Source organism: Thermobia domestica, chromosome 6 (assembly GCF_964235325.1).
Source record: "Thermobia domestica chromosome 6, izTheDome1.hap1.1, whole genome shotgun sequence".
NCBI lineage: Eukaryota > Metazoa > Arthropoda > Insecta > Zygentoma > Lepismatidae > Thermobia > Thermobia domestica.
The window spans coordinates 189849526-189862957 of NC_137459.1; the positions used below are offsets into that span (position 1 = coordinate 189849526).

General features: G+C 36.7%; 1 protein-coding gene across 1 annotated transcript in view; it reads left to right on the top strand.

Moving 5' to 3' along the window:
• Positions 1-4139: 4139 nt before the first annotated feature.
• The window catches only part of LOC145687748 (uncharacterized), a 115192-nt gene continuing 105899 nt past the window's right edge, over positions 4140-13432 (top strand). Inside the window, exon 1 of the mRNA XM_081761195.1 lies at positions 4140-4920. Within this exon, the coding sequence (XP_081617321.1) occupies positions 4879-4920 (42 nt within the window). The 5' untranslated portion in view covers positions 4140-4878. The remainder of the gene's footprint in view (positions 4921-13432) is intronic.

Below are 13432 nucleotides of genomic sequence, written 5' to 3' on the forward strand. Positions count from 1 at the left end.
GTTTCCGAGATCCCGTTGTCGAAAGGATTGACCACAAACATATAAACGTCCACAACATATAGTTTAAAAGGACTCGGAAGATGGAAGCACAGTTCACGTGCATTGATTTTAGAGAAGGCTTATTAAAATACAAGGGCTTTGAACAATAATTTTATATCATAAACTTTATGAAAAAGATCTAGTTAACTAATTTGTTTAAAGAAGGGTAAAGTATGTTCGTGATAAATCACTATAAAGTCGATATTTCTACTAAAAGTTAAAATCTAAGCAAAAAGTAAGGCTGCATATAGATAGTGTGTATATTTCTTTATACTGTTTCGCTATATTGTTTGTTCTGCACACAATCTGTAGTGTGTATTAAGTTAGTTTATCAAATGAATACACGCATAGGTAATTTCGTGAGAGGTAAGGAAAGTTCGTGATAGTGGGTAGGTATATTCGTGATAACACTGTAATTAGCACAATATAATAATGCTGATTAAAGATAGGAATGAAATATCAACAGGAAAGAAGCACCTTGCAGTTATAAAGCGTTTGATACACAAAATACGCTAACTCTAATCAATAGGACTACCTAGGTCCTATCCACTATGATGTGGGTATGTAAATATGTCTCATCAATTCTTAGTATTTGGTCTAGGAATTAATTCGTGCGGGTGGACAAGAGATGGCGCAACGAACGGAGCGTCCCACAGTTCCGTGTATCCACACATGTGTTGCAAACCCCTGTCATCGCGTATCGTTCGTAGTATAGGACAGTGGATTAAAGCGTCAACAACACCAGTTTGTAGTTAAGTGAACATGGCGCAATTTGTGCCTGATAAAGTGTTTTTGCGGGGTGTCCTGCTGCATTACTTTAACATGCAGAAAAGTGCGACTGAAAGTCATCGTATTTTGGTGGAAGTGTATGGTGACCATGCTCTAGCTGAGCGAACGTGTCAGAAGTGGTTTGCACGGTTTAGAAGTGGTGATTTCGGCTTGGCAGACCAAGAGCGAGCTGGACAGCCAAAAAAATTTCAAGACGAAGAATTGACAGCATTGCTCGAGCAGGATTCGTGTCAAACGCAGGAACAACTTGCAGCAGCATTAGGCGTTGATCAAACAACAGTCTCCAAACGCTTGAAAGCCATGGGAATGATTCAAAAGATGTCACATTGGGCTCCACATGAATTGAAAGACAGAGACGTTGAAAGACGAAAAACCATTTGCGAATTGCTGCTTCAACGACAGAGCAGAAAGGGGTTTCTGCATCGAATTATTACGGGTGATGAGAAGTGGATCCATTACGAGAACCCTAAACGAAAAAAGGCCTGGGTGAAACCAAGTGAACCAGGTCCATCACAACCAACACGAGATATTCACTGTGCAAAGGTTATGCTGTGCATATGGTGGGATATGAAAGGTGTGGTGTACTATGAGCTGCTGCAACCGGGTGAAACTATGAATGGAGAACGTTATTGACGACAATTAATGCGTTTGAAGCAAGCTCTGGCCAGAACACGACCAGAATGGGAGAACAGACATGATAAACTTATTGTTCAACATGATAACGCTCGCCCACATGTCGCAAAACCGGTCAAAACCTATTTAGAAAATGTCGGATGGAAGTTTTACCCCACCCGCCGTATTCACCAGACGTTGCTCCTTCGGACTACTACTTGTTCGATTGCATGAACAACGATTTGATTGGACAGCGGTTTACTTCTTCAGAAGATATCGAAACATGGGTCTCTGACTGGATCGCTTCCAAGGATGAGGAATCCGTACCGCTAGCCACCACTTTCGCCACGGAATCCGTACATTGCCTGACAGATGGGCGAAAGTGGTGGCTAGCGATGGACAATATTTTTCTTAAGGTATTTATGTATTTTGTGTTTGTACTACAGCTTCAATGTGTGCGTACCAACCGCACGAATTAATTCCTAGACCAAATAGCAAATGATAAATAGAAACAAACACACAGATTAGGTCCATCAAAAACGAAGTTCGTGTAACAGTCAGTCCTCATCAGAACTTGAAGGAGTTGTGGCACAAGAATCACACATAAACATATGAACACACCTGACCTGTCGTCCTGCTTTTGACAACGCACATGGTATGGCACTAAACAGAAAGAACATTGGATCCACTTATCCTCTGTCTTATCATGCGCATTGTCTTCATAGCTTTCACCATACACATCACATTCCCAATCATCATCGGGAAATTCCTGTTTCTAACGGATAGGCCTAGCTTTATTGTTTAGGAAGATCGTGAAGTCTAAGGTTGATAATCAGAGTTATTATTTTGCAGGTTAGTAGGGTTAGAAACCGAGAGCTTTCTCGGTCGACCAACTTGCTTTCTGTCAGTAGTAAGTTCGTTCAGACATTTTGCGGATGAATCACTCTGCTTTCGTCTTTTGGACGGAACTCTCAGATTTAGTCCGTATCTTTTCTTGAACTCACCCCACCACCATTTATTTGCACACTCACTTTCAGTGTTTGTGAAAAGTTTTTATTCTCCCTGCTGATTTAGCAAACTTGTATGCGAGACTCCTGATTTGCTTTACTGTAAGTCCAAAGCCAGCTTCCTGCATATTATCGATAATGTAGTGATAAACTTTTAATTCCAGTTCAGGTGTCAATGCAATAGGTCTTCCCATTTTCGGCACTGCAGCATATGTTTTATTTCCAATATCAGCTAGGCCTTGTCTCTTGAGGAAATCGTTTAGGATACAGCACGGAATTTTCATCGCTTTTGAGACTCTTTACACAGAATAACCTCCCACGTTCACCATTTTGGATGCCCTCACAAAGTATTTCTGCTCACATGCTCGGTATTTTCCTTTCGTGGGTGGCATCTGAAACAACCTAAATAGGTCTAGCTATTCACTATGAATAAATGTAAACATAATATTGACAAAATGGGATCATGTATTTTTACTAGAAGCGAAAAGATCAATATAAGCAGGACGTTGGTCTATAGACATATTGGAAGGAAAGTGGACCACAGCCGAGGTTAGTTGATAGGGCTATAGTCGTATCTAAGCTTTAGGCAATTATTTATCGTTGATGGAGTTTTCAATTGCGTACGCAGTTAATTTAATGTGTGAATACTGTGGACGAGGTATTTTTATTGTTATGAAGGACAGGTAATTTCGTTACAGTAAGGTAATTTCGTGATAGCCTCTACACAAGAATCAGACTGCTAATTACACGTGATATTTATTAGACTACTATCCTGTAAGACGATAACTAAGAAAATTTGACCTTCTTAGCAGAAATGAAGCCCTGATTTCAAGCTACTTGGGAACTTGTCCATAGATGCAAATGTTCAATAAGAATTTTACATGTGTTCTTAAGAGTCTAAAATGTTTAAAAAGCGACACACAGGCACACTAACACCGCAGAAAATTAAATGAATATATCAGTTATGAAACCAAACACCAATATTTACGTGCCTTGTGTTGCTTTCGTTGTTATCTCATGAAAATAACAGACGTAACACAATCTTCCGCAAAATGTAAACAATACTCCTTCCTCTGTCTTGTTTGTTTCCCTTCAAACTTATTTGTGCACATGATCCAACGGCGCCGGCCTACACATGAAACTGGATCCATGCTCGATCTTGTGGCAAAAAGTGGAAATCTTACTGGGATAAGTTTCTTTGCTACAGTTGCTTAAAAAAACTATCACGAAATTACTTATACCACGAATATACCTTACTTTACCCTACTCGTATTTAATTTTTTGTCTCTGTTAAACGTGAAATCACACACAACCGTAAATGAAAGATTTGAAAGCCAAAGCTATACGTTGGAGCTCGGACGCTTTTAATTGTTATTGTAGCATATTAATAGATAGATGGACTGCCATTACATAGTTTCTTGAACTCGAAATAGCAAGTTTGAAATTTAGCTTTTGTACGATTTTGGAAAATCCTAGCTCTGAAGCTAGTTTTTCTCTTATTTTATATAAGGAATCACCTCTTTTGGTTTTGGGTATAGTATGTTTTCAATAATACAAAAACAAAAAGGTTTTGCTCAACGCATGCAGGTTAATTTGGATACTTAGAGACAATTATATTTATTGAATGAAAAAATGGCTAGGTTTCTTGAACACTACTGTACATTTGTTAAAGTTCTGTCTCGTAAAAAAAAAAAAAATTGTCAGGGTTAATATTTTCGTCTTTTGAAAAGCAGCTAAAGATAGATAAGATTGCAGAAATTATTGCATGACATGAAAAAATATTTCATACATTTTTCACACACAAGGATAATTTTACAATACAATTTTTAGTCGCTCGTGATTTTTCTGTGCATTTTAGATATTTAAATATATTCTTGTGACTGCAGTTACCGCTGAAAAGTTAATGTTAAAATGAAAAGGAAATTTAAAAAATGATCCCCTAGGGTGTAAAAAAAAGAAAGAAAACGTGACTTTCAATGGAACGCTGCAGTTAACGCACACAATTCAAGAGTTGAAGTCAGAAACTACATCATTTCTGATTGTTGACGTCAACTCTAAAGAAAGTGAGAGGAGAGGAGAGATAGATGAAGCGCCAAATGCTTTCGTGTGCTTCTTCCTTCCTGTCTCTGAGTCACGTTCCAACATTTGGCGCTCACCCAAGAGATCTGTGTGTGTGCTCCTCTTATTATGGCTAAAAATATAGCGCCGCTGTAGATGTTCTCCAGTATTGCAAATGGAAAAGGTTGCGATCGTCTGGGCAGACCATTGTTTTGGGGGCGGCCGTTAATGTCTGTTTCTTGCTTCGCATATCAATAGTAAATTCTTCGAAAACTTTTTTTTCTTACATTAATATATGTACATGTGAACCAGTTCTCACGTGCTTTATTATAGTTTAATTATCGCATTTTTTTCTTTCTCTCTCTCTCTAAAGATGGAAAAGTTACGCAGCACAGCGAAGCCAGAAAAGTTAGATGTGAGTAATTGCTCTTTCTGAAAACTACTAGCGATGTCTGTGTGTCAATTATCTACAGGACGATACCCAATTAGAAAGCCTCATTTACAATTCTTGTTTCCTTTAATACACATTTTTGCCCTTGTTTTATATGTACGAAATTCTCATTTGACTGTAACATTCTAGCCTATTTGGTGTTATTATGTTAATTATCTGTTAGTGTAATCTGTTTACTAAGTTAATAACAAGCTAATACTTCAGTATTAATGGAAACACAAACGAGACGGTTTGGTTAACAGTCTATAATGGAAAAAAGCTAGTGTACCATTTATTCATCTATATGAAAAAAAAAAGAAACAAGTTAGCAAAATTCAATTTCGTAAAATTTAGATTCCGCTTAGAAGAAAAGGAAATGTTTACATCGCCTATACGTAGTCAGAATTACGTAATTGTTTGAGTTTTTCACACGACTTTATATAAAACTTAGCAGTCAAATACTAGAATGGAGTTTCCATGTATACGTAGATCATCCTCTATTTCTCAAATCATTCCACCACATAAAATAAGCCTAAAATAGTGGAAATGCAACCCCTGCATTGATCAAGTATAACATTCTACTTCATGGGTTTATTTGTTTCGGCTCTTCCGAACTTAAGATGTGAGTAAAAACACATTAAGAACTAATAATAAAGAAACTAAGTCCACCTGATTAATAACAATAAGAAATTATATAAAATGCAATGAGCTGATCAGTACGGTACTGTCTACCTACTTTTGGTCCCCCAATAGCGAAGAAATTAAACTCTATTATTCTATTAGCCTTCTTGTCTTCAATTTGCGTTTACAATGTATAGTGGTTCAGAGATAGATCACATCTCTACTGTGAAATTCGTTTGTTGAGGTTTAGCGTCTATTTTCAACACCAAGACTATATGAGAGATGGACCAACAGTTTAAGGTGCAATCCAAACACTATAATCCGTTCACATTTTTAGTGCTCTCCCACTGGGAACCTAACCTGGGACATGTACAAAGGGGCATGCGCTAACTGCTCGACTAGAGGGGAGGGCTCCAATGTGGAGTGTATCTGGTTTCATTCCTATGTAAATTTGTGACGGACAATATTGTGTCCGTGGGGTTTCTCATTTACTTCCACCATCATCATTCTACCGAATTCTTTCGCCTTCAATTGTCATCGTATTCTTTACCTACAGAGCATAACACCGGGAGGTCAAAGATTTCATTTTCAAACAAATTAATTTACATTTATACGAGACGCCAAAAATATGAATAGATCACATGAACATTTCAACAGTATTTTAAGTCATTGAAATTGTTACTGTGTAATCTGTTGCTGTGGCCCCGCATAGTGTAGTCGCCAACACTATCGTTTTTGGTACGAGCGGGCTCGAGTTCGGTTCTCAAGTGGGGACACTCGGTCGAAAAGATGTAATAGCTTTTTCAGGCCAGCCATCCTGAGTGAGGTGTTTTCTGGGTTTTCCTCATTCACACCAGGTAAATGCTGGGATGGTATCTAACATAATAGTCCCAGGCAGTGCTTCCTTCCTTCCCCATTCCTTTCTTCCTCCCGAACTCCCCGGGCAGTATGATCGCCGAGGGACGTCATCCCTCATATGTGTGAGGTGCTAACATGGCCATAGATGCTGAAATCCCAGAAATCTAATCCTAATCCCCGTCATCTGTTGCTGCATATTACTTATTTACTTTACGGAAAACAAGCTTACGATGCATGTTAGGTGATGTTGCGTGTTGTCCACACTTGGTTGATATATCCGTTGGTTACCTTCAAAACGTGCTTATAAATACAAGTGAAAACTTACCCTCATTTCTAGTCTAAAGGCTAGGGTCTTTATTGCATGGGGTTTCAGGATGAATTTCCGGTGGTTCGGCCTTGTAATTTGAACGTATAACGGTGGTTCGGATTCCACTTTAAACTGTGAATTCACTTCTCATCTAGCCACGGTGCTGAAAAGAGACGCTAAATTCCAACTAACCAACAAGTGGAAATATGGCCTTCGTGGATACGGACTTCGAATTTGAGGGATGACTTTTCTTCTCTTAGGACAAAGAGAGAATAGGCTTGTTGAAAAAATGTATATACTCTTATCCGGTCTCTTAAGTTTCTATTTATACCGCAAAATACTTTACATATGAATGCGTGCAGAAATAATCTTCTAATTTATCATGACTAAGTTTCCTAAGATTATCCGTAGAAAACTGCAACAAAAATTGTTAATCAATCGATTTTCAAAAGTAAAGTCTGTATCCTTAAACCCTTAAAGAGCGATTTACAGTATATGGCACGAAAAGGTAGATAATAATCCTGTTCCCGATATTGTTACGTACTTAGTTACTGCATAAGTTTAAAAATACACCAGCAAACTGATGTCCAGTTTATCATGCACTGCAGGCCAGGACAAAATAAGAACCATAATTAGAGGCTATTTTCCTTATCTGCCTGGGACAAAAGCTCCCTTGCTGAATGTATGTAAGTTATGATTAGGAATTAGATTTCTGGGGATGGCCATGTTAGCTCGTCACGTATGAGGAATGACATCCCTCGGCGATCACACTACCCGGGGAATTGGGGAGAAAGAATGGAATGGGGAAACAAGTGGCCTGTGACCATTATGTTAGGCACCATTTTTGCCTGGTATGAATAAGGAAAACCTCATTTAGGGTGGCTGGCCTGAAAGGCTTTTACACTTTCTCGTCCTGGTATCATTACTGGGAATCAAATCCGGAACCGCTCTCACCAAAGGCGGGAGCGCCAGCGGCTACGCTACACGGCAGAGGCATAGATAGAAACTCATCAAGGGAGGGGCTCACAGACATAAGCATTATATATATATATATGTATATATATATATATATATATATATATATATATATATATATATATATATATATATATATATATATATATGAGTACCAGGTGCCAGGCAACCATGGCAACTAGAAATACAAATATGGCGCCTACCTAATTTAAGACGAAACCATGTACGCCTATGTATCAAATTTGTCACCATGTCGGAATTTTCGATCGCCAGGTCGCCATTGGTGACTAAATATTTCAGTTTGGCGATAGACATGTGCATAAATTGGATGTTGTGAGATCTTGCAACAAAACTTTATGGATCTGGCTACTAGATTCAGACTTCAGGTTTCGTTTCGTGCTCACGATATATAGCAAAGCATTATATAGAAGTCATTACATATATTGGCCTGGGAAAGTCAGAAATATGGCGTTTAAAGCGAATAACTGACAACGCACAGGCCAAACTAACACATTCTCACACCCGAAGCTATATTTCAGCCCCCTTTCTCTCAAAGAAAATATAGTTTTTGTGTTGTAAATTGCAATGACAAAATTGTTGTCACAATGGATTCTGCATTTAGTCGCAACTACAGAAATTCTAAATGTTGAATGCACATTTATAGGCCGGATCACGCTGAAAAGATAACAGTGTATTATAATATGTAATGTAGAATCGCATACACAGGAAATTTCTAGTACAATAGATTAATTTATTTTGCAATATACAAGGCGGAGGAGAGGAGTCAAAAAATATTATTGGTGGGATTCAGTGTTCGAAGAGTAGGCTGTACCTTTGGCCTTATTTATTTATTTATTGAAACCGAAAGTGGTAGCAGATTAAAAGCGATAAGAGAGAGAAATGTGTTATGTAAATATGGATGTAGCGTCCCAAGAATATGATCCGTTTTCGTCCTCATCCCTTTATTGAAACCAGAGGTGGTATATATTCTGGATTTAATATTGGATCCTATAGTTTTGAAATATATACTAGTTTCATAATATTACTTCGAACTCACTCAGAAAAATTCAACCCCGAAGGAGAAGGAAGAGATATACTTATTATTACGTGTTTCTTTTGAACTGATGAACTTAAAAGTACGAACTCTGTATTTGTGGGAGTTTCGCATATTAAACTATATATATGTACTACTGTCTATACGTAGAACTACATACTAATATTGAAACTTACCAATTCAGATTATTTTATAATACAGAGTTCTGTTACCACAAAATTAATAGTTGAATCTATTAAATTATTAATATCGATTGTCTGTTGTTTGTTTAAATATATTTTTAATATGGAACTTCGGTTCACTTCCCATGGAATAACAAAAAACTACTTATATATGTTTGCTAGAGAAAGCTTTAGTAATAATGCGTTACGCAGTTGTATTTATTTCTTGAACTAAATTGTATGATTCGCATTTATTTAGAATAATCTTATTATTAGTTTATATGAACATTTTGATTATTTCTAATATTTAAGAATGTCAATTTTATCGTCGTGTATTCCTACATATTATTTGCAATGCGCTTAATACTAAAGTGTTAAATATTGTATATACATTACTTATTTTAAAGAGTAATTTTCACATTATTTTAGTTTAGCGTCCCTTTTCAGCACCGAGGCTATATAAGACCTGAAACTACACTTTAACGTGGGATCCGAATCACATGAAATTCCACTGGGAATCTAACCCGGGCTTCTCTTGCTGAAGACGCAAACGCTAATCATTTAGCCACTAAGAAACTTTCTTCTTATTCGAGTTGCCGTATACTTTCCATAGAAATTTTACATAGAGTATTTTCCAAATTCAAGTCAAGTTACTAAATGTCTTACGATTATAGAAAATGTTACGTTGAGAATTGTGGCCGCATTTTTATCTTGTAGGAGAGCCTCAAGTACTGTATTGCCATTACTAAAGTTAGTTACCAGTCCATATGAAGACAAAAGTCGTACCTTGAATCAGACGAAGATTCTTTTTCACTCAAAATATTGCATGTAGGCAACCAGTAAAGCATTTGTGTATGGTGGGTTGCGGGTTTTTGCAGAAATTTACTGCAAACCGGTCTTCTGTTAATAATAATAATAATAATAATAATAATAATAATAATAATAATAATAATAATAATAATAATAATAAGATTAATAAGATTAATAATAATAATAATAAAGTTCCGTTTCATAATGTGAAACTCCGGTTGACTTCCAAACTGTGCGAACTCAATACTCAAATTTGAAGTAGTACATCCATAGTAGTCCATCAATAGGTACCAAAATATGGGTGCTGATTGCATTGAGGTAGTTTTAAATACTTGATAAAAGTGTGAATTAGGATGATCTAAATAACATACTAAATTTGCAACCTCGTCAGATTTCCGCTCGCGCCGCCATCTTGGTAAAATGGCTCCTGAAACACAATCTTCCAAAAATAGCATGATAGTTTTTTTTTTTTTTTTAAGCAAATAACTCGGCTTCTTTACATTCCAGCGCAAAATAAGTTACTATCAGAAACAAAGAGCATAAAATTTGCTACCATTAAGGTTCTATACATTTTTTTTCGTAGAATCAATAGTTTAGATGAGACAGCCCTATGAAATTGACATTTCTTTTTCCGTACCTACAATTTTTTTTGTGTCATTTAATTTCTGTATTTGCGAGATTGTATTATTTTTCTTTCTGCGTACCACTTCACTTTTATATTTTCCACATTTTGTAACATTGCTTCAATAGTCTGTTGCAATAATCTCTTTTCCACACCACCCTTTGAGGTAAAGATTGCTCGCGTTTTTTTTTCTTTTTTTTTTAATGGTATCCCCAGTAGGCCTACTCCACAGTAAGTAATACAGATCTATTGCTTTGCAAGACTTCTTGTTTTTATTCCGGATGTTGACGGAATAGAATAGCTAAAATCATCCCCGGTACCAGTGTTATAATTGGATTCAACGGTAAAATCTTTGGGTTCCATATCGCCACACTCTAACTGCAATCTGACGTCGTCTTCAATGCTTAGAAAAAATGTTTCGACTGGTGAGTCAAGAATGTCTTCCTCGTAAGACTCGTCAAGAATTTCTTGTACATTGGTACACGATTTTCCATTACAGCTTAAACAAATTATTGGTCATTTTAGTTCAGCTTTCCTGCAGCCGCATGCTATTCTACACCCTGTCTTACATTTGCAAGATACACATTTCATTAGCACTGGAGGTGTAGGATCCGTCAATGTTGAAACTGGAATTAGATCAGCTTGTCTTCTTGTCCATCCCCATTGCTTTGGATTCTTCTTAACCCCACGCCATAACCGAACTTGATGGTAAGTTCGTACTGAATGTTGTCTTGCAGTGGCGGTTATCATTGGCAACGATACATGATGAAATTTACTTTTTGTTAAGCATTCTTCTTATTGTTCTTATTTGCATATCATGCGTCAGTAATTGCGTTATATCCAGTACTGCGGAAGCAAACAACTGGAGATTTTTGAGCAGTTTCGACAATGAGAACATCCTCACTATATTTCTGTAATAATCTATTTTTGACTGTTCTTGGATCCGGAAGAAAGTCTCCTTTGATTCCATCTATAAGTTCTATTAAACTAAATTGGCATTCATGACTGTTTGCCTCCCAAAAACTCATATATATCTTCCATAACTTCATCTACGTTTGTAGCCGGTGGACGATGTTTCTCCTTGCCAGTTCTTGGGAGTCTAGATAATTTTTACATGCACAATTTGTGATATTTTGGATCTGCTGCCACTAGATAGAGCATAAACTCGACTCGTTCAATAATTTTACGGGCTCATTCATCATTACTCTTTCACGCGGATTTTAAGACTGCGTCCTTAACTCCTTTCTGTATGATTTTTTCTTTTAGCGAAAAAAAATCACTATTGGAAATCCTCATATGGGAACTTGAAAAATGAATTAAAACTTGAATTTTAGATTTTTCACTTAATTCCGACGAGAAATAAGTAAGTGCCATATATGACACACTTACAACTCACAAAGAACATGCCAGATGACACCAACATCTCTTATTCATACATGTCAATATCTCACACAGCAGATAAAACAGTCATTTGGTGCCTTTGATAAATCACAAAAAAGCTAAAGTGAAAAAATGGTATGTGCCATATATGGCACGGCATGCGGTAAGGGGTTAATAGTTAAACTTCGCACGCCGTACACAACTTCGCGATCACTTACTATAGGTTTTTTAAAAGAATTCTTTTGTAATTCCTTTGCACACAAGAAGCAACATTTCTTGAAGTCAAATGAAACTTGGTTAGATCTCAGCGAGGAGACGGAACTAAGGTTTTAAGCTTACGCTTAAATGAGCTGACATACTTTTCATTCGCATATCGGTTACGGCACACATCGTGAACAGACTACGGAAGTTAGCCCTATTGACAATAGTATCTTCTTATCACCTTTTTTAGCACTATGTACTCGAAAAGTATTGTCCTTTCTCTTTCACAAGTAGGACCTTCTAATAGATTTGTTTCACAAGTAAAACCCTGCTGTTCTGAAGTCATTACTACACAATTTTTCATTACAATATATGACTGTGAATTACCGAATAGAAACAGATTCTGGGTTTTCAAACATCTATGGTCCCTTTTGAGGAGTCAGTGGAATGGATACTGCAATTCAACTCAATGGAGACCCGTTAGAATTATCCAGCTGGTTAAGCATCTTCTGCCACGAGATTGTGTACTGAAAGGAAAATAAAATAAAAAAATTGAAGGTAAAAATACTGAAAATAAATGAATAAAAACAAAAAAATAACTATTTATAGGAACAGAAAAAGAAATGTCAATTTCTTAGAGCTGTTTCATCTAAACTATTGATTATACGAAAAACATGTATAGGACCTTAATTGTAGCAAATTTTATGCTCTTTGTTTTTGATAATAACTTATTTTGCGCTGGAATGTAAGGGAACCGAGTTATTTGCTTAAAAAAATACTTTATCATGCTATTTTTGGAAGATTCTGTTTTTTAGGCGCCATTTTACCAAGATGGCGGCGCCGGCGGAAATCTGATGAGGTTGCAAATTTAGTATGTTATTTAGATCATCCTAATTCACACTTCGATCAAGTTTTTAAAACTACTTCACTTAATGGAATAAAAAAACTACCTATTGACTGGACTATAACTACAGGTTGCAGTAGAGAATAAGATCAAAGATAGAACATGTTCCTCGTACGCTTAATCCATATCAAAAAAAGCCATTACTCGCTATCTCTTAGTTAGGCTCTATGGAGATCAACATTGAAACCAGGAGTAACTAATTGACGTCTATTACTTCCTGCTGCAATATAGGAATAAGGAATAAAGTGAGAGGTGAAATATATTCTTGCTGTATTGAATCCATATAAAAAAAATCAGTAATCAATGTTATAAAAGAAAAAATGAACTGAAATAGTTGAGTTTTACGTCCCACGTTTATGCCAGCTAGGTGATAATGAAAAATGAATGAAATGGTGGAATGAAGAAAGTGGAAGAAAACGGGAGAACCCCGAGGAAACCCACGCACACGATGTTTGTCCACCATAAAATTCACTTGGCGCGAGCTGGGATCGAAAATGAAATGAAATGAAATCTTTAAGTTTTACGTCCCACGGTTATGCCGGTTAGGCTAAAGGAGACGGTGAATATGAGAAATGAATGAAATGGTGGAATGAAGAAAGTGGGA